Raw genomic sequence first — 23,639 nt, forward strand, 5'->3', positions numbered from 1 at the left:
CATAGTTTCTGAAACGTCACTGAATATGAATTCTGCAGTATTTCAAAAAATATCTGTTTTAAAGTGTGTGTACGTATGTAACCTACTCTAATTTTACCAATTTAATTCCCAAAAACATTTCCATATATTCCATCAGTGTTTTCAAAGTGATAAGGAGGACAGATAGAGTCAAAGTGGAGAGGAGTTACCCACTGAGAGTAGAGGAGATTCAAAAAGAGGACCTGGATTGAGAGGAAAAGGGGAAAAGATTAAAGGGAACATAAGGGGAAATTTCTTCATGCACAGGGTGGGGTGATGGTATGGAATGAACTTCCAGCTGTGTTGGTAGACGCGAGATCGATGTTAATATTTAAGGAATGTTTGGATAGGAGAGGTGTTGAGGGTTATGGGGCAAATGCGGGTCAGTGGAACTGAGTGGGCGATGATGTTCGGCATGGACTAGTTGGTCCAAAAAGGCCTGTTTCTGTGCTGTAAATGGTTATATGGTTATATCTCTGCAATCGAGGCTGAATCCATGGTGCATCTGCCTGATAGATGTGTTTTGCTCCAGATGCCTCACTATTTCTTATTTAATGGTAGCTTTGTATTTTCACTCTACAGATGTGAAACTAACCAGCCTATAGTTCCCTGGCTTTTGCCTGCATCCTTTCATGAATAGTGGCATGACATTTGCCATCTTCCAATCCACTGGGATTTGCCCAGAGCCCAGAGAATTTTCGCAAATTCTCATCTCGGCCTCAGTTATAACTTTTTCCATTTCTTTCAATACCCTGTGAAGCAATTCATCAGCACCAGGGGATTTATCTACCTTTAGAACCTCATTTTATCTGAGTATGGCTCTATAGTGATCGCTAATACATCCAGGTCCTCAGCTCCCATCACATCCATAACATCTGTCCTTGGCATGGTCGATGTGTCCTCCATTGGAATACCGACACAACATAGTCATTCAAAGCCTCAGCCATTTCCTCAATATCCAATATCAAATCTCATCTTACCAGAGCCCAACCTTCAATTTAGATACCCTCTTGCATTTTACATCATTATAAAACATTCATCCAGTGATCTATGTTTGAGACCCATCTATTCATAATCTATATTGACTGAGAGGACATACAGCTTGGTAACAGATCACTTTTGTCCACGAAACCGTGCCACTCAATTACACACAATTAATCTACAACCCCCAGATCATTTTGATCAGTGGAATAATACCGGAGTCTCTGGGAAAATCCATACAGATATGGGGAGAACGTACAAACAACTTACAGACTGTATTAGATTCGAACCCCCGTCCTGATCGTTGTTGCTGTAAATGTGTGGCATTCATGAAAATATAATGAGGATGGGAAGGGGCTTCAGGAGGATATAGACAAGCTGAGTGATTGAGTTCGTAATAGCCTTGGAGCCATTAGCTGAGGCCATTTGCCAGGATCCAGACATGAAAGGTTTCAGAACAGGCCAGGAAGAGCACAAAATCAATTTATTTGCCAACGATGTTCTGATCTATCTGAAAGACACGGCACCTGCACTGCCCGAGCTGCGCTCCAGTCTGGAGGTGTGTGGGGAGATCTCTGGGTATGAGATCAACTGGGTTAAATGCAAATTCATGCACTTAGGAAGGGGGATTATAGTCAATGTCAAGAAAATAGTCAACTAAAGTGGCTGCAAAATGGGATCAAATATCTAGGAGTTAGAATGGATAATAACTGGAGTAACTTATACAATTTGAATTACTCCCCCCACCTGCCAACCACTTCCTCCTTGAGAAAATTGAGGAGGATTTAAATGGATGGATGTGCCTGCCCTTGACACTAGTGGTGTCACAGAGGGGGTGATGATGTCACAGGGGGGTGATGATGTCAGAGCACAGGGCACTTGCTGCTGTGTTGCCATAGCTGAGCCGTGCCGTGGAACAGCAGCACGAGAAGGGGATGCCTCTCCAGGAAGGGGATTCCAGCACGTGTGGAAGTAGGAGGAGGTCTCATCCCAGGGACCCTCTGATTAATGAGGTTGTGTTTGGAAGCCTCCAGCATCAATGGGTGAGATAAAGAGAGTGTCACATGCTCTCCTACTGGGAAATGGACTCCTCTGGTATCATCCTTCACCCAGTGTGGGCGGAGAGAATGGAGTCCACATTTAACCCCCTCTCTCCATCCTGAATGCAGAGCACTTACTGAGGAACTGGAGTGGACTGGGGAGGGGAGAGCAGTGTCATGGGAGAGGATACAGGGATGGAGTCTATGGAGTGGAGGTAAAGTGGAGGGGGGGATTAAGGGAAGGTGGGTCCACTACAGTCTGAGGGAGATTGGTCAGAGCTATGGGATGTAGTGTTCAGCTGGGGGGATGGGTGGGAGGGAATGGAAGGCACTGGCGTAACCAGAGGTGATGGTGTTGGGTGGGGGATGAGAGAGGGGTGGAGGAATCGGGGCAGAGCAGTGTGTGAAGTGACTGGGTTAGAGGAGAGATCGAGGGACACACACACACACTCACACCCACACACACACACACACACACACACACACACACACACACACACACACACACACACACACACACACACACACACACACACACACACACACACACAATTGCATGCAACTGAGATATATTGGAGATTGTTTGTCTCCAAATTCATTGTTCAGTGGAAGCTGGGTAAACAACCATGAAAACTGAAATGGTTATTTGAACCCCCCCATCGGGCCCCCCACCCCTGCCTCCCATTAAATCTCCCCCTTTGGCCTCCTGTTGAGTTCCCCCCACCCCCGTCCAGCTTTCTAATGAGTCTCCCACCTCTGACGTCCTGACGAGTCTCCCTCATGTCTACCCCCAACCTGGACAAGTCACCCCTCTGGGACCCGACCATCCCCGATATTTACAGATGTTCCTTCCTAACTGCAGAACCACAAACTGCAGATCATGTGGAAGTTGGATCACACCAACATCATCACAGTCCTCGAGTTCTTCTACACCTCCGGTAATGAGATACATCCCACGTGCCCCACCCCCCCATCCCTACTTGCTGTATTTCATTTGTTCCTCCTTTCCCGATACCCTGAATCTATCCATCTCGCCGTAGTTTCTCTGTTTACTCCGACCTGCCCCTCCGACCAGTGCCTACCCCTGGATGCTGGCTGCCCTGCTGACTCGAATGTACAGCTCCACACCCATTAAATTATGAACTCTCGCCATTTCAGCTCCAAACAACAGCAGCCAAGACCACAAGACAAGGGAGCCAAATTAGGCCACTCATCCCCTCGAGTCTGTTTTCCCCATTCATATCATGAATGGATTTTTCACCATAACCCCATTCTCCCGAACCTTTTGGTGCCCTCACGAATCAACAGCTGCTCCGAATCATCCCAACAACTCAGCCTCCACACGTTCGGCCCCACCCACCACCCAGCTGAAAACATTTCTCCTCCACTCAAAATGCTTTTCTCTTTTGGTGAACCCTTGCCTCACGAGGGAGGGTGGTTGGAGATGTAGACTTTGTGCAGTCTCACCAGATGCCGGTTGATGAGGGAGCCAACAGGTCCACTATGGCCTGTCAATGCTCCACTAGCTGAGCCATTGGATTTTGGCATGTTCTGTTCACCATTGGGGGCACCAGACACTCAGAGAGGAGGGTGTGGGGGGAGGCACTCCTGTTGGGAGAGGTGCTGGGTGTTGGTGGTTAAAAGAGAGGAGGGACGGGGGGCACTCCTGTTGGGAGAGGCGCTGGGTTTTGGTGGTCAATCCTGCCAACATTTTTATTTTGTATCCAACAGAAAGACGAGGTTTATTTGAATCTGATTCTGGATTATGTTCCCTAGATGGTTTACTGCATGGCCTGGCACACCACCAAAGCCAACCAGCCCATTCCCATGATCTACATCAAGGTGGGTGTAGGTCTGCACGTCAGATTGTCCGCTAGGGCAAGCTTGTGGGGCAGGGTTGGAGGATATGCAGGAGGTCGCTGGGAACATTTGGATGAGGTGCGCATGAAGTCTCATTGGGTATTGATGAGAAGGGAAGGGAAGGTGTGGGGGAGGGGTCGGGGGAGTGATGAGGATGGATGTGGAGTGGCAGGGAATGGCCCACACCTCCCTCTCCCCACCCCTGGAACTAGGCCCAGCCAATGTGGAGGCACTGGGCTGGGTGGGAAATGATGCACTGCTGTGTTGACAGGTGTACATGTACCAGCTGTTCCAGTGTCTGCCCTACATCCATGCTCGGGAGGTTTGCCTTCGAGACATCAAGCCCCAGAATATGGTGGTGGATCCCGAGGTGACCGTCTTAAAGCTCCATGACTTCGGCAGGTAGGTCCGTCTGTGTCTGCCCATTCACCAACTCAACGCGGTCCCTGACCCCTCTCCATATAACACTCCTTCCCCCACACCCCGGATCTCTCCCCTCAACCCCCACCCTCTCCACTTTTCCCTCCCCCGGCTCTCTCCCCTCCCCCACCAGTTCTCTCCTCTCCTCCCTCCTCCAACTTGCCCCTTCCCCAGCTTAATAACTTGTTCTAAATAATATTCTGGGGGCTTTGATACGATAGACACCAGCACCTTTTCTGAAAGTGACAGTAGCAAATCCCAGAGGGGATCTGGTTAAGGTGAGGGGAGATGTTATTGTACACAAAGAGTGAAGGGGGCTTGGAAGGTGTGGCCGGGGGAAGTGGTGGAGGCTGGTACAATAGGGACATTTAAAAGACTCTTAGACAGGCCTGTGGATGTAAGAGAACAGAAGGGTATGGGGGTGGTGCGGGTAAGGGTTAGTTTGTTGTGAAGAATGTTCATAAAGGTTGCAACAGGATCGTGGGACAAAGGGCCTGTACTTGTCTGCAATGGATGCAGAAGCTCTGGGAAGGGATAGCGGAGGGGTTGGCTAGGAAATCTGCAGATGCTGGGGCCAGGGGCAATACACAAACCTGCTGGGTTAACTCTGCCATTAACATCCTGTCACTCCTCTAATCCTTCTCACTGCTTTCTTGCCATTGGAAGTCAGAAACTAAGAAATTGCATTCACCTTAGCTTGAATAGGTGCAACATTGCCACGGCCAACGACATAACCCAAGTATGTTACCGTGGCATTTGCTAATTGACTCTTTGCTAAATTAACAGTTAAGTTTGCTTTGGATAATCTTGCAAACAATTTGTCCAATTCACTTAAATGTTCCTCTCATGTGTCACTTTTTGTGACCAAGTCATCAATATAAGCATCTGTATATGTTAACCCTTGGATACAGAATTAATCATCCTCTGGAATGTTGCATGGGCCTTTTTCTTCCCAAAAGGTAACACATTATATTCGTATAAACCATTGGAGTTACAAAAGCTGAAATATTCTTTCCTCTCTCAGTTAAAGGCACACACCAGTAACTTTTCAACAAATGCAACTTAGTAAGGAATTTAGCTTTGCCAATTTTATCAATACAGTCATTCATTCTGGGAATAGGATAAGTATCTGTTTTAGTTACTGAATTAACCTTCCTATAATCTGTACAGGACCTAACAGTTCCATCTGGATTTGGTACCAGAATATAAGGACAACTCCAGTCTGAGTGTGAAGGTCTAATAAAGTCATCCATCATCATATATTCCCCCTCCTGATCCATGATTTACTCTTCTGACTGTTTATTCTAGATGGGGGCTGTTTGATGGGATTTGCTTCTCCTACATCTACATCATGGTGAATCACTGATGTCTTTTTTGAAACATCAGGGAACAAATTTGTGTCATTCAAAAGTCATTCTTTCAACTGCATCTGCTCTTGGAACTTAAGATGGCCTAACTTGTCTTCCAAATTTTCCAAAATGGCTGAGTCAGACAGCTGCAGAGGAGCCATGGTTTCTTTAAGGTTACCCTCACCAGATCCTGTTTCCATAATCTTATGATCTACCACTTCCTCCACTCTGTCAACAGCCAAGACCTCTGACACAGATTGTTCTCCACAACCCTTAGTCTCGTAATCAGGTTTCAACATATTGATGTGACAAACCTGAGTTTTATTCCTTCTGCCTGGAGTGTTAACAACATTGTTAACATCATTCAGTTTTGATTTAATTTTGCCCTGAGCCATTTCTAAATTCTCTTGAGCCAACGTCCACATTTTTGTTACCAATCCTTAAATTTAGAAACATAATCTAGCAAATTCAACTGTACATCCTCATTAACCCACTGTCCTTCTATCAAGATTAAAGGTCCAAACACAATTTCAAAAGGGCTGAATCCTAATGACTCCTGCACAGCCTCCCTTGCCGCAAACAACAATAAATGAATACCTTCATCCCAGTCTTTGCCATTCTCCGTACAGTAAACTCTCATCATATCTTTAAGAGTAGAATGAAATCTTTCCAAAGCTCCCTGAGTTTCAGGATGATACACAGATGAAGTGATCTGTTTTATTACCAACTCATCAACTAACTGTTGAAACAACCCAGACATAAAGTCCTTGATCACTCTGGATCTCTTTCGGTCGTCCAAACACTGTGAAAAATCTTTCCAGAGCCTTTACCACCATTTTGCCTTTAATAATTCTCAGTGGTATAGCCTCTGGAAATCTCAACGCTACAAACATAATTGTTATTGAGTACTGATTTCAACTGAGAACCTACAAAATCCACAATAACCTTGGTAAAAGGTTCTCCAACAACCGGAATAGGTTGTAATGGAGCCACTGGAGGAACCTGGATAGGTTTCCCCACAACTTGACAAACATGACATGTCCAGCACCAATTTACAACATCCTTCCACAAACCAGGCCAGAAAAATTGTTTCAAAATTTTATTCATGTATTTTTAAAACCACCCAAAGTTGTACTGTGGGCTAGATCTAATATTTTCTTGCGGTAATTTCTAGGAACAAAAACCTGACGAATCACTCTCCACTCCTCATTAGCAGGAATATCAAGAGGTCTTCATTTTCTCATCAACACCACCATTGAAGTAATATCCACAAGCCATTTCTTATTTTCCTGTTCAGTTACTGCTTTCTCTCTTAAGCTAACAAGATCTGCATCTATTTTCTGTTTGTTGAATTAATTCTTTCCTTGACAAAGAGAAATTTTTACTCTCACAATGACCCTGCTCTTTCAAAAATACTTCAGAAGTATTGGGCAAATCTCTATTAACTGGATCTTCTTCAGCTGTCATCATTTTCTTCGTCACAGATCTAGTTACTGCACATGCAGGATATATCTCACCATCCTCTCTCACCACATCCTTACTAGGCCAATTTGTCAATCTTAAAACTGATCCAACTTTCTCCTCTGACAAATCACAACCCACCAAAACCAGACACCATCCATGGGTAAATTTGGAATTACTCCGACTACCACAGGTCCTTTGACTAATTCTGAATTTAGCACAACCTTGTAAAGTGGTATTGGCTCTACCTCACCTCCAACATGTTTAATCAAAGTTGTCTCCCCTGTGGCTGTCCTTTGATCCATCGTTAAAAAACACTTTCTAACAACAATGACTGAGCTGCCCCAGAATCTCAAATAATTTGAACTGGAACCTGTGGTTCTCCCTCCTTTATTGAGACAAAGCCCTCTGACACAAAAGGCTTGAAAACATCCATGACCTCCTTTCCAGATTTGGCACCTCTGCTCTCCTTAAATTCCACTGTTTGAATACATGCTTCTGGTAAAACCTGTTTGTGGTGATATGTAATTACACCAGTCGGTCACTAGGGGTCAAGCAGTTCAGAGCTACAGTCTAGCCTTCCACGTTTGTCGCAGAGAGTCAAGACCTCTTAGTGCACATATTAGTTTATTAAAGCTGTCTTATATTCGCACTGCTGTTGTGGTTATTGTCAGTAAACTGTTTTCCTCTTTACTTTTTCAAGATTAGTCAATTCGCAATCATATGACCACCTTTCTTACAAAAATAGCATACAAATGCAGAAGTTCTGTCCTTTCCTACCTTCCCTTCATCTTTTTTCTTAACATTTTCTCCAGACTTTATTCCAGGCCGACTATCCTGCTCCATACTAACCTTATGAACAGGTTTATTAATCTGTTCCACATTAGCTCTCTGAAAATGCCTGTTATTCTTTAATGTATTTTTGTGAATCAGAGCAAATTCACCTGTGAATCGAGCCACCTGTTGCCACGTACCCACCTCTCTCTCAACCAGGTGTAATTTAATCACCTCTGGGACACACCTTTTCATTTCCTCTATTAATATTAATTCTCCCACTCTGACAAAATCATTGTTTATTTCTTCTGAGGTGCACCAACGGTCAAAATATACAGATTTCTTCAGAGCAAAATCCAGATAAAGTTGATTCCATGTTTTCACCAAACTCTTAAACTTTTGTCCATAAGCTTCCGTGACCAACTCATAAGCTTTCAGTACTGCTTGTTTAACAGTATCATAATCATAATGATAATCATGGGTCCTCTACCAGCATCACCTATGGCTCCTAGAACGCTTCCACCAGCGGTGTCTCCGCTCCATCCTCAACATTCATTGGAGCGACTTCATCCCTAACATCGAAGTACTCGAGATGGCAGAGGCCGACAGCATCGAATCCACGCTGCTGAAGATCCAACTGCGCTGGGTAGGTCTCGACTCCAGAATGGAGGTCCATCGCCTTCCCAAGATCGTGTTATATGGCAAGCTCTCCACTGGCCACCATGACAGAGGTGCACCAAAGAAGAGGTACAAGGACTGCCTAAAGAAATCTCTTGGTGCCTGCCACATTGACCACCGCCAGTGGGCTGATATCACCTCAAACCGTGCATCTTGGCGCCTCACAGTTCAGCGGGCAGCAACCGCAGAGCCCACCTCACTGACAAAAGACAAAGGAGTAAAAACCCAACACTCAACGCCAACCAACCAATTTTCCACTGCAACCACTGCAACTATGTCTGCCTGTCCTGCATCGGACTTGTGAGCCACAAACGAGCCTGCAGCTGACGTGGACATTACCCCTCCAAAAATCTCCGTCCGTGAAGTCAAGCCAAAGAAGAAGAATCTGCCACTTGCTCTGCAGTCAAGTTACAGGATGCAATTTGTGCTTTTCCCTTCAATTCATCTTGAAGCATTGGAGGCCACTTTTCTTTCAGCCATCTTGATCTCAGCGACCTTTGCAAAAAGCTGAAAATATGTATCTATATCTCTCTCATCAAAAGGAGGCACTAGATTTACCTCTCTACTCACCAAAAACCTCTCCCCAGGAGATACAGCCTCAATCCCCTTACTTTCCTCCATCCCCATTTTGAACTTCTCTAATTGAAACTGTCTGTTCCTTGCAATTTCCTCATATTTCCTCTGTTTTTTAGCCTCTTCTCTTTGCTTTTCAGCTTGGACTGCCTCATATTGTTGTCCCTGCAACTCAAAATTAGGGTTCTCCTGGTCATAAAACTGTAATGTTCAAATCCTAAAGGATGAGCCTCCATAAAATTTTACGGATTCCAGAGGACCCCCAAAACTAGCAGCAAGAGAAATGCACCACAACACAGGGTTATTTCCACAAAAGTAGTTTATAATTATATTTGAACACGAAAACAGAATTGAAATTTAACTATTTACTTCATCTATCTAACCCACTTAATCCCCCTTCTATTACTATGGGCAGGTGTGTATAATGTGTATTTAAGATGAGAAAAGTTCTTTGGATCACAATCCAATCCCACTGGTTGCAGGCAATTCTTGTACTGTGCGCTGAAGTTAGCAATAACAAAGTTCACCAGGCTTTGGTGCTTAACAGGCAAATGGTTACCACTCAGGAGAGTTCTTGCTGGTTTTCAGAGAGAGATTCCTTTTCCAGGACATCTGCAATTGATTCTTTCTCAATTAGTCTTGCTGATAAAACTTGCCCCTTTCAGGGTTCTCCAGGTGATCTTCTTTCTTTCAAGACACCTTTCAGACTGCTGGTCTTCTCCTTTAACCAGGCAGCCTTCCGAAGTTTGGCAGCTTGTCCCTCTGGAACTGATTTCTATGACTCCTTCTCTCTCACTCCCTCCCTTTCTGAGAGCAAAGCTGTTCTGACTCTGTCTGCAAAAGTCACATGCTCTCCTTGACAAGCTGTATCTCGATACTTTGTCGCTCCTCTTCAAAAAACACGATGCAAAATTCCTGCTAAAATTCTGGGTTTTAAAATATGTGTGTGCAAGCTGCTGTAGTAATTCCTCCCAAGCCGCCTCGAAAACTCTGTAAACACTGCACATTCATATATCTGAGAACAACCCTTGGCCGAGCCAACTTTCAAAAATCTGCTTGAAAGTAAACAACAATCTCAAGCAATTTGTGGTCATCTCAGCCTTAAGATACATTACAGACACCACATTATGAATTAATGCATTGGATCAGGTTGTGCCACAAATACACAGAGAAGCCGCTGCATGGAGATTTCACAGAAATACATTTTAGAAGCAGGAAAAAATCAGTTGTTATTGAACGACAATGACAAGGACTATTAGCACATGATCTACAAAGTCACCTTTGTTTGTATATTTTATTTAAAATCTAAATCCACAAAAAAATACATAATATTAACATACAAATTTTTCCCCCCGTATATACCCCCTCCCTTAGTTCCCTTCCATCTTCTACAAACCCAAACAAAAAAAAAACAAACCACCATAGCCATGTTCGATGTCACCAATCAACCATTACATATTTAGACCCATACATTTCATAATCCCTGCACATTCACAAAAAAAGGTATACAGATGAAATAAATTGTAAATTATATTTTCCAATGGAATACAGGATTCCAATCATATGCCATCTCTGAATACTTAATTCAATTTCATCCTTTCAGGTTATAGCTTTACATTTTCTCACGACTGACGATGCCAACCGAATAAATGCAATTTGAAATGTATTTTCAAACTCCATTTTTTTAATATGACCGAATAAAATACTAACGGGTCTAATGAAAGCTTAAATTTAAACAACTGCTGCAAAAATACACTAGTCCCATTCCAAAAGCGTTTCACCTTCTCACATAACCAGAGTGAATGTAAAACAGACCCTATCTCTTCCCCACATTGAAAAGACATATCCAAAGAGATAAATCCATATCTCTTCAACTTCTCAGGAGTTAAGTAAAGTTGATGAATAAAATTATAATCAACGTATCTATATCTTACTGTCCTCACATATTGTCATCCAACCATCCTGAGAAATTGAAACAGACAAATCCGCCTCCCTCTTCCTTCTCGCTTTATAAATACCCGACCTGGGCATCTTATTTTGTAATAAAGCATACATTTCTGTAATTAATTTGTTTCCCTCCCTTCAATAATTAAACATTCAACTCTAGTCCTTCTAGGTAATCTCAAACGGTGTCCAAAATTATCCAGTAACAAAGCATGGACATGATAGTAAGTAAACAATGTATTTGAAGGCATTCCATATTTGTCCAACAATCTTTGAAATGAAACAAAATATAACAACTCATCATAACAATCTTTGACCAATATAATACATTTCTTTCCCCAAATTTTCAGGAATACATTATTTATTGAAAAAGAAAGAGGGCTGAAATTCTACCTTCAGTACCAATAGCAACATTTGTCTTTTACCATAATTCCATCAAATGTTTTAAACTAATAAATTATAATTTGGAAAAGTTGAGGATTCTATTGATAAATAAACTGCTTCATTCTTTGTTCATAAATCTGAGCCCTTTGAATTTTAGCTCAACTTAAAGATTGTTGTGATTCAAACATTCTATTAATAAACTTTAAATGTTCCGCTTCATAATAATTCTGAATATGTGGGAATTATAAAACTCCAAGTCAATTTTTGTGGAGACACTCTTGCCAATTTACCTTTCCATAAAAATGATCTTACACGCGCATTTAAATCCTTAAATAACTTTCTAGAAATCCTACATGGAATCAATTGAATAAAATACTGAATATAGAGGAAACATTCATTTTAAAAAGCTGTCGTTCTGGACACAACCAAGAAAGTCAAAGGACACCCCTGTCTAGCTGATCTAGATAATATAAAGAAAGAAGATACTTGTCCATTCGTCCCCACTCTTGCCAATGGATTTTTATATAAGGCCTTCACCCAACCAATAAAGAGTGGCCCAAATTTAAATTTTCGCAAATCCTTAAACAAAAATCCCCATTCCACTCTGTCTACAAGGTAACCTTGATCAGAGAGAGGGGTTAGATTAGATGTCTTTTTTAGATTTAATTTTTAGAGTTTTGTGCTTTTTCTCTTTTTCTTTTGTACTATTTATTTCAATAAATGGGTTTACTATATAGATTATTTCTTATTACAATACAACTCTGATTATCTGAAAGGGCTGTGACTGGCTGCTGCCGAGAGACCGCTCTCCTGGATGACGGCATGACAAGGGATTCTTCCAACCACTTGCAGGGAGTCAGTGGTGCGCAGTTTGATGGGAGAGTTGAAGAGAAAAGTCAATAGAGGAAGGTAAAGAAGAAATGGAAAAAGAGAGGGGAGGGAGTTACCTGAAACGAGAACAATCGATGTTCTAATTTCATGTGGAATGAATTTTTTTTCAACCTGTGAGGTCAGTTTGTCTCTGAAAAATATTTCAGATAAATGAGGATTCCTGATTTGTTTTGGATATCCTCATTTACCTGAATTTTCTTTAAATTTTGGATAAATGAGGATTTCAGAGAATCTGATTTTGGATCATTGGAGTTGGAGTGTAATTGTTTTGGAGGTTAACAAGTCATCTTCAATGTAGTTTCATTTACTTTGTTTTCTTTTCATGTGTCCTGACTCGGAAATGAATGAATTGCTACGTGGTTTTCAGATTTCTGTATGCATGCTTATATGTTTAACTCAATAAAAGTATTTTACAAAGAACGAGCATGTGGTCTTGCAGGTAAAAATCACCGTTAACACTTAATGACTATTTTCGAATCCACGGCAAAGCATTATCTTCATCATGTGAACCACAGCAGTTAGCAGAACAAAAGTATCTGGAAAAAGCAAAGCAAAACACCTTACAGGATTGGCCCAATGAACATTGGTTCGAGGGTTGCTGAAGGCATTGCAACTGAACACAAGGCACAGGGTCAATCCCCAGAGACAATCAGATCTCACACCTATAGACAATACACTCAAGGCTGAGGCTTCTGACTTGTATTTTTTTTCTTTGGCTTGGCTTCGCGGACGAAGATTTATGGAGGGGGTAAAAAGTCCACGTCAGCTGCAGGCTCGTTTGTGGCTGACCAGTCCGATGCGGGACAGGCAGACACGATTGCAGCGGTTGCAAGGGAAAATTGGTTGGTTGGGGTTGGGTGTTGGGTTTTTCCTCCTTTGCCTTTTGTCAGTGAGGTGGGCTCTGCGGTCTTCTTCAAAGGAGGCTGCTGCCCGCCAAACTGTGAGGCGCCAAGATGCACGGTTTGAGGCGTTATCAGCCCACTGGCGGTGGTCAATGTGGCAGGCACCAAGAGATTTCTTTAGGCAGTCCTTGTACCTTTTCTTTGGTGCACCTCTGTCACGGTGGCCAGTGGAGAGCTCGCCATATAATCCGATCTTGGGAAGGCGATGGTCCTCCATTCTGGAGACGTGACCCATCCAGCGCAGCTGGATCTTCAGCAGCGTGGACTCGATGCTGTCGACCTCTGCCATCTCGAGTACCTCGACGTTAGGGGTGTGAGCGCTCCAATGGATGTTGAGGATGGAGCGGAGACAACGCTGGTGGAAGCGTTCTAGGAGCCGTAGGTGGTGTCGGTAGAGGACCCATGATTCGGAGCCGAACAGGAGTGTGGGTATGACAACGGCTCTGTATACGCTTATCTTTGTGAGGTTTTTCAGTTGGTTGTTTTTCCAGACTCTTTTGTGTAGTCTTCCAAAGGCGCTATTTGCGAGTCTGTTGTCTATTTGATGAAAGGTAAACCACGGACTCTTGGTGCATCTTTACGAAGAACATGATTGATTTGGATTCAGCCACAAAACCAGGACTCCCATCTTTCATCTCATTTAGATGAGAAAGATCCCAGGCATAAACCAAAGTAAAGGGCACGTTCTTCTGGGGGTCCTTGGTTAATATTTAGTCTTAAATCACCACAGCAGAAACACTCCAGTACAGTACAGGCCCCTCAGCCCTCATGTGGTGCCAACCCATATATTCCTTCCGACAAAAGGCACTAAACTCTCCCAATCCCGAAACAATAAAGAGAATATAATTTCTGCTTTTGACAACCAATTGTTCGCAGAACAAATATTAAAAATAATAACAACAAGAAATGTTGGAAATAGTCAGCAGGTTGGACAGTTGGACAGGTTGGGAGTTTACAGCCTTTCCTGTTTTTATTGAAATATCCAATAATTCCAGTTTTATCATTTACAATTTAAACCTTGGGATTCCTTTGGGCTGTGGAAGGAAATAGAATGTTTTTCATTTTAACACAAAAATAAGACTATCTGGATCCATTTATAAAGGAGGAATGTATAATTTCTGAAGTGCCAGTTGATGAAGTAGACAAAGACGATGTGGTCAAACAATAATCATGTCTTTCATGAGCAGAAACTCATGGTACAATAATGAAAGACAATGGGTGCATATACAAATTTATCCAAGGGAAGTGTCCTTAACAGTAGAGATAATGCACAACCAATGTTAGTACAGCAAGGCTCGCCAGAGGAGAGACAGGCAGCTTGGCAGACATTCACCACAGTCTCCCCCCAGCAGAAGAAGGGTTAAAATCAAAATGACAGCTGCTAGGAAAGACTGAAGCAAGCGATACATGGATACCATGTTTGGTGTTTAGATACCTTAACAGCCAAAATACGCCAGTACCTAGCAAGCAATCGAAATATAATGAGATGTTTTATGAATATGTCAGCCTATCAGGTTATTTATGAATTCTGTTGCTTCGTCTCAAAACAGGTGGCTCCTTTGCAACGTTGGGAACCGATATAGGTCCTGGGTCTGTTGTATGAGTAGGACTGGCTTCTGGACCCGCTCCAGAATCGCCAACGTGAGGCAGTGGAGCCTCAGCATGGCCATCTGAAAGCTTACTAGGGGTCAAGGCTGGGGTGGTATGGGGTGAGTCGAAATTCTCAGGCTCCCTCTGATAGGGGTGCGAGGAAGGGGAAAACCAGGTGAGGCCAGATCTCTTAGGGTACAGTGCTAGTACTCCCATCTGAGAATTTAACATGAGTGTAGTTGGGGTTAGTATGCAGTAGCTGAACTGGTTGGACTAAGGGGGCTGCTTTACACACCTGAACATGGCTCTTCAGCAGCACGGTTCCAGGCTCAGATTAACAGGCTGGCCACTCCATCACAGTTCCTGATTTCCTAGGAAAGGCAAACATACGTTCATGAGGTGTTTGATTTGTTGCAGTACACAATAAAGACTGAATTTAATGTAGTGCCTCTGGCAGCTCCTCCTGCCACCAGGTTACAGGGTAACTACATGTTTTTAAAGCATTGCAGTCTTCCAGACAGTAGCACTAACCCTTTCAACCTGCCCATTACCCTTTGGGTTGTTGCTCATGGTATGGCTGGTGGCAATCTCCTTTCGTAGCAGGGCTCGCCGCAGTTCAGCGCTCATGAATGCTGAGCCCCTATTGGTATGAATGTGATTGGGAAAACCAAAAATGCTGAAAATTCTGTCAAGTGACTTAATGACAGAAGCTGACGAGACGTCAGGGCAGGGTATTGCAAAAGGAAACCTGGAATATTGGTCAATTACATTCAGGAAATATACATTTTTGTTGTTGGAAGGTAACGGTCCTTTGAAATCCTCTCAAAAGGTTGGGTTGCCTTGATGAGAATGGCCTCCGGAGCTTTGAAGTATTGCGGTTTGCATTCTGCGCAAACAGGGCAGCTTTTAGACAGTTTCTTGACGTGTTCCAGAGAGTAAGGAAGGTTGTTAGCCTTTATGTAGTGGAAGAATCTCATGGACTCCTGGGTGTCACAGTCTGCTATGGATCTCTTTTACCCCCTCCAGATGAGCACCAGCAGCAGATCATGACAATGTGTCAGAGGGATCACTTAACCTGCCCTGTCTGTACTGAATCTCATAATTATAAGTCGAGAGTTCTATTCGCCAGTCTGCCATCTTATCGTTCTTGACCATACTTTTGTGTTTAGTACTGAACATGTAGGCGACAGATTTCTGATCAGTAACAAGTGTAAATTTTCTGCCGACTAAAAAGTGTCTGCAGTAGCGAACAGCTTCAATAATAGTCTGGGCTTTTTTTTCAATGGCAGGATGTTTAAGTTCAGGTCCGCGTAAAGTGCGGGAGAAGAACGCCACAGGTCTGCCCTTTTAAGGGTTCCTGCCAAGGCACAATCTGAGGCATGAGTTTCCACCTGGAAGGGACATCCTCGTCAATGGAGGAGAGTGAAGCTTTGGCAATGTCAGATTTAATTCTCTCGAAAGCCTTCAAGGCTATTGGAGAGAGAGGAAATGATTTTGTGTCAAACAGAGGGCGTGCCTCCATGGCTTAGTCCCAACCCATTTGCAGTAGTAGGAAAAGAATCCCATACACCTTTTAAGGGCTTTTGCTGAGTTTGGGGGTTCTTACCGGGTCGAGGTAGAATGGGTAGCCCAGAATGGGTAGCCCAGAATCGGTAGCATTGAACACACATTTGCCCTCGATAAATGTAAGGTTGAATTCTTTAGCTGTTGCTCAAAATTTCTTTACATTGTTGTCGTTCTCAACTTGTGTTTTCCCACAGATGGTGACATTATCCAGATAGGGAAATGTACCCTGTAACTAAAACATCCTAACAATCTTTTCTATTTCCCTCTGAAACATGGACACACCATTAGTGACCCTAAAATGTACCCTTTTAAACCGGTATAACCATCCCACCACCCCACCATCAGCCTCAAAAGCCGTATGGGGCTGTTCCCTTTTCTTAATGGGGATTTGATGATAAGCTGCTTTGAGGTCGATAGTGGAGTACACTTTGTATTGTGCTATCTCTCTAATCATTTCATTGATGCGTGGCAGGGGGTAGGCATCTAAGTTAGTGTAATGGTGGATTGTCTGGCTGTAGTCAATTTCCAATTGTCTCTTAGTGTGATTTTTCACGACTACCACTTGGGCCTGCCACTGACTCTAACTAGGTTCAATTACTCCCTCTTTAAGCAGTCTCTGGGTCTCAGCTTTGATAAACTCACAATCCTCTTTGCTGTAAAAACGGCTCTTAGTGGCAATTGGCTGGCACTCAGGGGATAAATCACTGAAAAGGGAAGAAGCTTTGATCTTTAATGCAGACAGACCGCAGTTACTAGCATGGGAGATGGTAAGTGTGGGTAGTGGCCCAACAAAATTTAACACTACTGAGATTGAATATCTAGCCCCAGCAACACAGGGGCGCAGAGCTCTGGCATAATAAAGAGCCACCCATCAGCCAGGCAATGTCCCTGCAAATTTAAAGTAACTTTACACTTGTCCCGTACAGTTTTTGTAAATTCACTGCAAACCATCGATATCTTTTGGTTTGCTGGATATCTCCACAAATTGAAGGCTCTGGCAACTCTCTCGTGGATGTAGCTGTCAGTACTCCCTGAGTCTATGAGACAATCAAGTGTCTCACCATTCACCTCCCCCTTCATAGTTGACATCCCCCAAGCTTTGCAGTCAATTGAGCTACCACAGGGAGTCTCTCCTTGCCATCACTTGAAGTCGATTTAGCCTGCTGCTCTGAAGATTCCCCCTTTTCACAGTTGTCTTCTATTCCTGCAGCTCCAGGACACATTTTCTTGGTGCTTCTCTTCTTCTTATCAGTGAGAGTACTTTTCGACTTACATGCTTTAGCAAAATGGCTTTGTTTTCAACAACAGCTGCAGGTAGCAAATCAAGCTGGGCACTTCTGACTGCAGTGCCAGCTCCTATCACAGAAACAGCATTTTTCAGGAGTTTGTCCTTTTCATTCCTTTGGGGTTCCAGCACTTCTGGATGTTTCTTTTTCGGTTTCTCGCATTTCACTGGACCGCATGGCACTTCTCAATGCTTTAGTTAAATTGACTGCCCGGTCGTAGGTTAAGGGCTCCATATCCAGAAGCCTCTGTCGGATGTAATTGGAGTCAATCCCATTGACAAAAGCATCCAGCTTCAAGGCTTTGTGGTATTGTTACACATTGACTGCCCTGACATCACATTCGTTTGCCAGTGAGCCGAGGGCCAGTGCATAGGCAGCATCACTTTCCCCGGGTTTCTGGCGTCTAGTCAGCAACTGGTGTCAAGAAAGCACTATATTCTGTGGTGCTGCATACTAAGCAGCAGTAGCTCCTTGCATTAGGGCAAAAGGGACTTCACCCAGCAAAGAGTATCGGTGGCCCCACTCTATCGCCTCATTGATCATGTTGTTTTGAGTCATGTATTAATTGATACAAGCAATCCAGTGGTTGAAAATTTATCTGGTCCTTGGGGCAGACTGGTCGATTATCAGCCGCTCTGGCTTGAGTGCTGCATCCATTTCTGCTAATAAAATTGAAGTGAAAGTTAATGAAGTAGACAAAGACGATGTGGTCAAACAATAATCATAGCTTTTATTAGCAGAAACTCTTGGTACAATACAATACAGTTATATCCAAGGGAAGTGTCCTTAACAGTAGAGATAATGCACAGCCAATGTTAGGACAGCAAGACATTCACGACACTGGTCTTCTTTGAAACAGTCCTGAACTCTCTTAATACCCTTTTGATTATTAAACATTTAAAAATAAATAAGCTGATAATGAAATAACAGTGTTTGGATTGGTAATTTACCCTTTGACCTAAAACCCTCTTTCTTTTAAACCAAATCCTAAACAAATGTTTTAATTACATTGCATAATTGCACATTACATTCCCGCAATAAATCCACATTCCTTTTAAATATAAACTGATGTATCTCAACTTCACATATGTAAGCTATTTCAACCTTTGCCAACTCAGAGGTTGATCCACATCCATAAATCTACTAAAAAAAAATTCAACTGAGCTGCATCATAATAATTTTGAAAGTGAGATAACTGCAATCAATTTCAAGAATATTTCCACGTAAGTTTATGTAAAACTACTCGGGCTAATTTTCCTTCCATAAAAACTCCCACAATACCTTATTCAAGTCCTGAAAAAACCCTTTGAAAGTAAACATGGTATAGACTGAAACAAATCCATTTTAATCCTTTTTAATAAAGGGACATAATTCAATTTATATAAAGACTGGTAGAATGTGTTGACTACCATTCCCATATATTTGATTCTATCTGACCACTTAAATTTCATAATACATTTATATTCTGAATCATCTCCATTCCCAACTGACAATATTTCACTTTTAACCAATTAATTTATAACTCCCCAAATTTTAACAAACAATCTTTTAAATATTTCAAAGACTGTTCCGGTCCTGTCAACTGTAAATAAATGAATCTTATATTCATCCTCCACAACTTTCATTCCTTTAATCTTATCATTTTGTCATATTGTCTGAGCCAATGGTTCAATAGCCAATGCAAATAAGGCTGGTAACATTGGACAACCTTTTCAAAACAAACACGTTATGTTAAATGGTAAGGAAATTTGACCATTTGTCACCACCCTATCAGATGGGTTTCTATATAAAGCTTTAACCCTGCCTATAAAATAAGGACCAAAATTAAACTTCTCTAACACCTTAAACAAAAAATTCCACTCGACCCTATAAAAAGCTTTTCCACATCCAGTGCAATCCTGGTTTGGTTGCTGTCTAAACACTTTGACTAATGTTATCAATCTAAGAACATTATCACATGCATTTCTATTTTTAATAAAACCTGTTTGATCTATATGTATCAACTGAGGTAAATATTTGGCAAGTCTATTCGCTAACTCCTTCGCTATCGTTTTATAATCTATATTTTATAAAGATATAGGTCTATACAAAGACACCTTCAATGGATCCCTATCTTTCTTAGGAATCACAGTAATTATAGCACTTGAACAAGATTCTGGTAACAACTGCTCCTCTGTTACTTGTTGCAGCACATCTCCAAATATACAATATAAATCTTCATCAAATACTTTATAAAATTTAACAGAAAATCCATCATCTCATGACGACTTTACATTTGGCATTTCTTGTAGAGCCTCTTTAATCTCAAAGTCCATAAATGGTTCATCCATTTCTTTAAACTCGTCCTCCCCTAAAACAGTAAGTTTAATTTAAATAAATAGAATTTGATAGAACCAGCATCCTGCTTTCCCTCAGAATATATAATTTTTGATAAAATGAATAAAACTGATCATTAATTTTCTGAGGTTTATAGGTAAGTGTTGAGTTATTTTCACAGCATTAATGGTTTGTGATGTCTGCTCTGTATTGAATTGCAATGCTAATTCCTTATGAGCTCACTCACCCAATTCATAATAACGTTGCTTAGACTGATAAGTCTGTAAAGTATGAAATGTAATTTCAACTTCATTAAAGCAGCTGTTTTTTAATCTTCTATAGTATCTTTCTGGAATTCCTTTTCCAATTCAGCAATTTGTTTCTCAATTGATGAGCTTTCCACCATATATTGCTTTTCAATTTTCGTAGTGTAACTAATAATTTGCCCTCATAAATATGCTTTCAAAGGATCCCACAATACAAAATTACTACATACTGAATTGATATTCTCAGCCAAAAACAAAGTAATCTGCTCCTTAACAAAAGTAATAAAGTCCAGTTTCATCAATAACATTGTATTGAATTTCCATCTATAAGATGATTCTGAAACTACACAGAGAAAATATAACATAGAATGATCTGATATAATCTGACTTTTATACTCAACCTTTAATATTCTGCCTTGCAGATGTGCCGAAACCAGAAGAAAATCTATTCTCGAAAAGAAATCATGTCCAGAAGAATAAAAAGAAAAGTCCTTCTCTGTAGGATTTACTCTCCTCCACACATCAACCAATTCCAAATCCTTCATCAGAGCTCCTATTTGAATGGCCACTTTTGATTTCATTATACTTTTCAGAGATCTGTCCAATAAAGGATCCAAAACACAATTAAAATCTCCCCCGACCAAAGATTATTACGAGCCGGATTAAGCAATAAAAAAGCCTCCGACATAAACCATTCATCATCTACATTAGGTGCATAAATATTTAACAAAGTCCATGATTCTGCCAAAAATTTGCAATTAACCATTAAAATCCTCCCAGCATTTCATTCAAAGGATTTCAATTCAAACGGTAATTTCTTATAAATTAAAATCGCAGCACCCTTCACTTTAGAATTAAAGGAAGAAGAAAATACATGGCCAACCCACTCTCTCTTTAATTTCAAATGTTGTTTTTTACTCAAGTGTGTTTCTTGCAAAAAAGCAATATCAACTCGTTTTCGCTTAATTGGATTATTCAAAGACTGAACATTAAAAGTTGCAAAATTCAAATTAGACATTTCTTAATCTAATAATATATTCCAGTACTATAAGATTATGCTCCCCTTCTAATTCCCTTAATATTCTAACTCCCCTATATAAAAATTCCAAAAAAAGAAAAAAAAACAATCCTCAAACAAACTACTAAAAAAGAAGTAGCCCCCTAAAAATCTGGGTGTGGTGAAACCTACTAGTGGCAGATGACTAAAGGTCTCAGTGTCATCCACAACTGCCCCCCCCCCAGTCAGACTTTCAGAAAGTACTGAAACAAAAATAATCAACCCAATGATTCCAGTCCCAATGGTTTTTCTGGAGCTTCGATATCAAGACGACTTTGTGTCAATTCAGTTTTCTTCCCATTTTTTCCATGTTTCCCATTCTTCCCATTTCCATGACTCTTTACCCTCCTCTTAGGTGAAAATGATGACGATCGTCCATTTCCTCATAAATCTGGCAATGAATTGGCAAAAATTAATGCATCATGATCATTTTCAAAGAATTGAGATCGAACGTTCCCATAAAAAACTTTCAGCACGGATGGATAACGAAAGGCAAATTTATATCCCTCTCACCACAATACTTCTTTAGCTGAGTTATATTCTCGATGCCTTCTAATAATTTCTGAACTCAAATCTGCATTAAAAAAACACCCTATTGTTCTGGACCATTATTCCAACCTGATTCTGCCGTTCTTTCTACACCGCCATTCCCAACATCATTTCTCTGTCCTGATATTTCAAACAACGAATCAAAATTGCTTGTGGTGGTTGGCCTGGAAATGGTTTCTTCCTTAGTGCTCTATGTGCTCGATCTAATTCCAGACCATCCAGAAAAAATTCCTTGCCCATCACCTCAGGAATCATTGTCTTAAAAACTTTGTCGGATCAGAACCTTCTATATCTTCTGGAAGACCTACTATTTTACATTATTTCTTCGACTCTGATTTTCTAATACACTGCCTGGCAGTTCGGGAGTGCGCAGTGTAGCGTCGGAAGACGCATGTGTGCAGTCGGTGACTTTGCTGGGCATGCGCGGAGCGTCACAGGTCCAGGAATTACTGAACAAGGTGTGGGCTGTGGGGGAGCCCAAACAGCAGCGGGCTGATGCATTCAGCATGCTGTAAACGGGCTTCCTAACCCGCAGCTGCACTGAAGATGACCTATGATGTTAGAGGAGGAAGAAAGATAAACGTTACAGGAAGAAGTGGGGACTGACACCAAAGAAAGTAGGTCTCGAAGGGAGGTGATGGAACCTGGACTGGATTCTGTGTTCACAATTTTGGAAGGGATTGCTCATCAAATGGAATATTTGTCAATACAGATGTCTACACAAATGACTGAAGGATTTATGGAAGTGGAAAGTAAAATGACTACTATATGTGAAGAAATGACTTGTATGAAGTAAGATATTAATGCAGTTAAAGGCGATGCTAGTAGATGAATAAAATCAGTGGACACTGTACAAGATAACTTTAAAAAGATTTTATCAGACCATCTTAATTTTATAATGTGTTTACATGCTTTATAATTCCACTCCAATACTGGTAGTATTTCATTCTTATCCCAGTTTGCCTTGTACCCAGATAACACACCAAATTGAACTAAACATTCTTGTAAATACTTCAAAGATTGTTCTGGACGTGTCAAATAAATCAATACAACATCAGCAAATAAATTAATCTTATATTTATCATCTGCAATTTTTATCCCATTGACATTATCATTCTGTTGAATTGCCTGAGCTAATGGTTCAATGACCAACTCAATCAAGGCTGGTGACAATGGATAACCTTGACATGTTGATCGTGTTAATTTAAATGGCAAAGTTTGGCCATTCGTCACCACCCAAGCAATCAGATTTTTATAGAATGCTTTAACCCAAGCAGTAAAATGAGGATCGAAATTTAACTTCTCCAACACCTGAAATAAAAAATTCCACTCAACCCAGTCAAATGCGTTTTCCACATCAAGCGTAACCACCATTGGTTGGTTGGGATGCTGTCTCGATCAACGTTATCAATCTAAGAATATTATCGCATGCGCATCTGTTCTTAATAAACATGGCTTGATCAACATGCACTAACTGAGGTAAATATTTAGCAAGTCTATTTACCAATACCTGAGCTATTATTTTACAATCCACATTTAATAAAGAAATTGGTCGATACGAAGCTACATTCAATGCATCTCTATCTTTCTTTGGAATCATTCTAATTATCGCACTCGAACAAGATTCTGGTAATGACTGTTCATCTCTTATTTGCTGAAGCATATCCATAAATGTAGGAGTCAAATCTACAGAAAACACCTTGTAAAACTCTACTGAAAATCCATCATCACCTG

At 41.4% G+C, this 23,639-nt stretch overlaps 1 protein-coding gene across 5 annotated transcripts; it reads left to right on the plus strand.

Annotated features, from left to right (window-relative positions):
* The first annotated feature begins 1,860 nt into the window (after positions 1–1,860).
* On the plus strand, positions 1,861–20,933 carry LOC138750106 (glycogen synthase kinase-3 alpha-like). 5 transcript variants are annotated; one of them, XM_069912242.1, is made up of 6 exons: positions 1,861–2,042; positions 2,169–2,254; positions 3,816–3,881; positions 4,171–4,301; positions 12,259–12,391; positions 20,722–20,933. In XM_069912242.1, the coding sequence occupies exons 1-5, from the start codon at positions 2,039–2,041 to the stop codon at positions 12,383–12,385; spliced, it is 414 nt and encodes a 137-aa protein (XP_069768343.1). In that variant the 5' UTR covers positions 1,861–2,038; the 3' UTR covers positions 12,386–12,391; positions 20,722–20,933. The 5 variants fall into 5 exon arrangements, with proteins under 5 accessions (XP_069768343.1, XP_069768342.1, XP_069768345.1 ...); XM_069912241.1 differs by lacking the exon at positions 2,169–2,254; XM_069912244.1 differs by lacking the exons at positions 2,169–2,254; positions 12,259–12,391.
* Positions 20,934–23,639: the final 2,706 nt, after the last annotated feature.

Source organism: Narcine bancroftii (genome assembly GCF_036971445.1).
Source record: "Narcine bancroftii isolate sNarBan1 chromosome 5 unlocalized genomic scaffold, sNarBan1.hap1 SUPER_5_unloc_1, whole genome shotgun sequence".
In the NCBI taxonomy this organism is placed as follows: Eukaryota; Metazoa; Chordata; class Chondrichthyes; order Torpediniformes; family Narcinidae; genus Narcine; species Narcine bancroftii.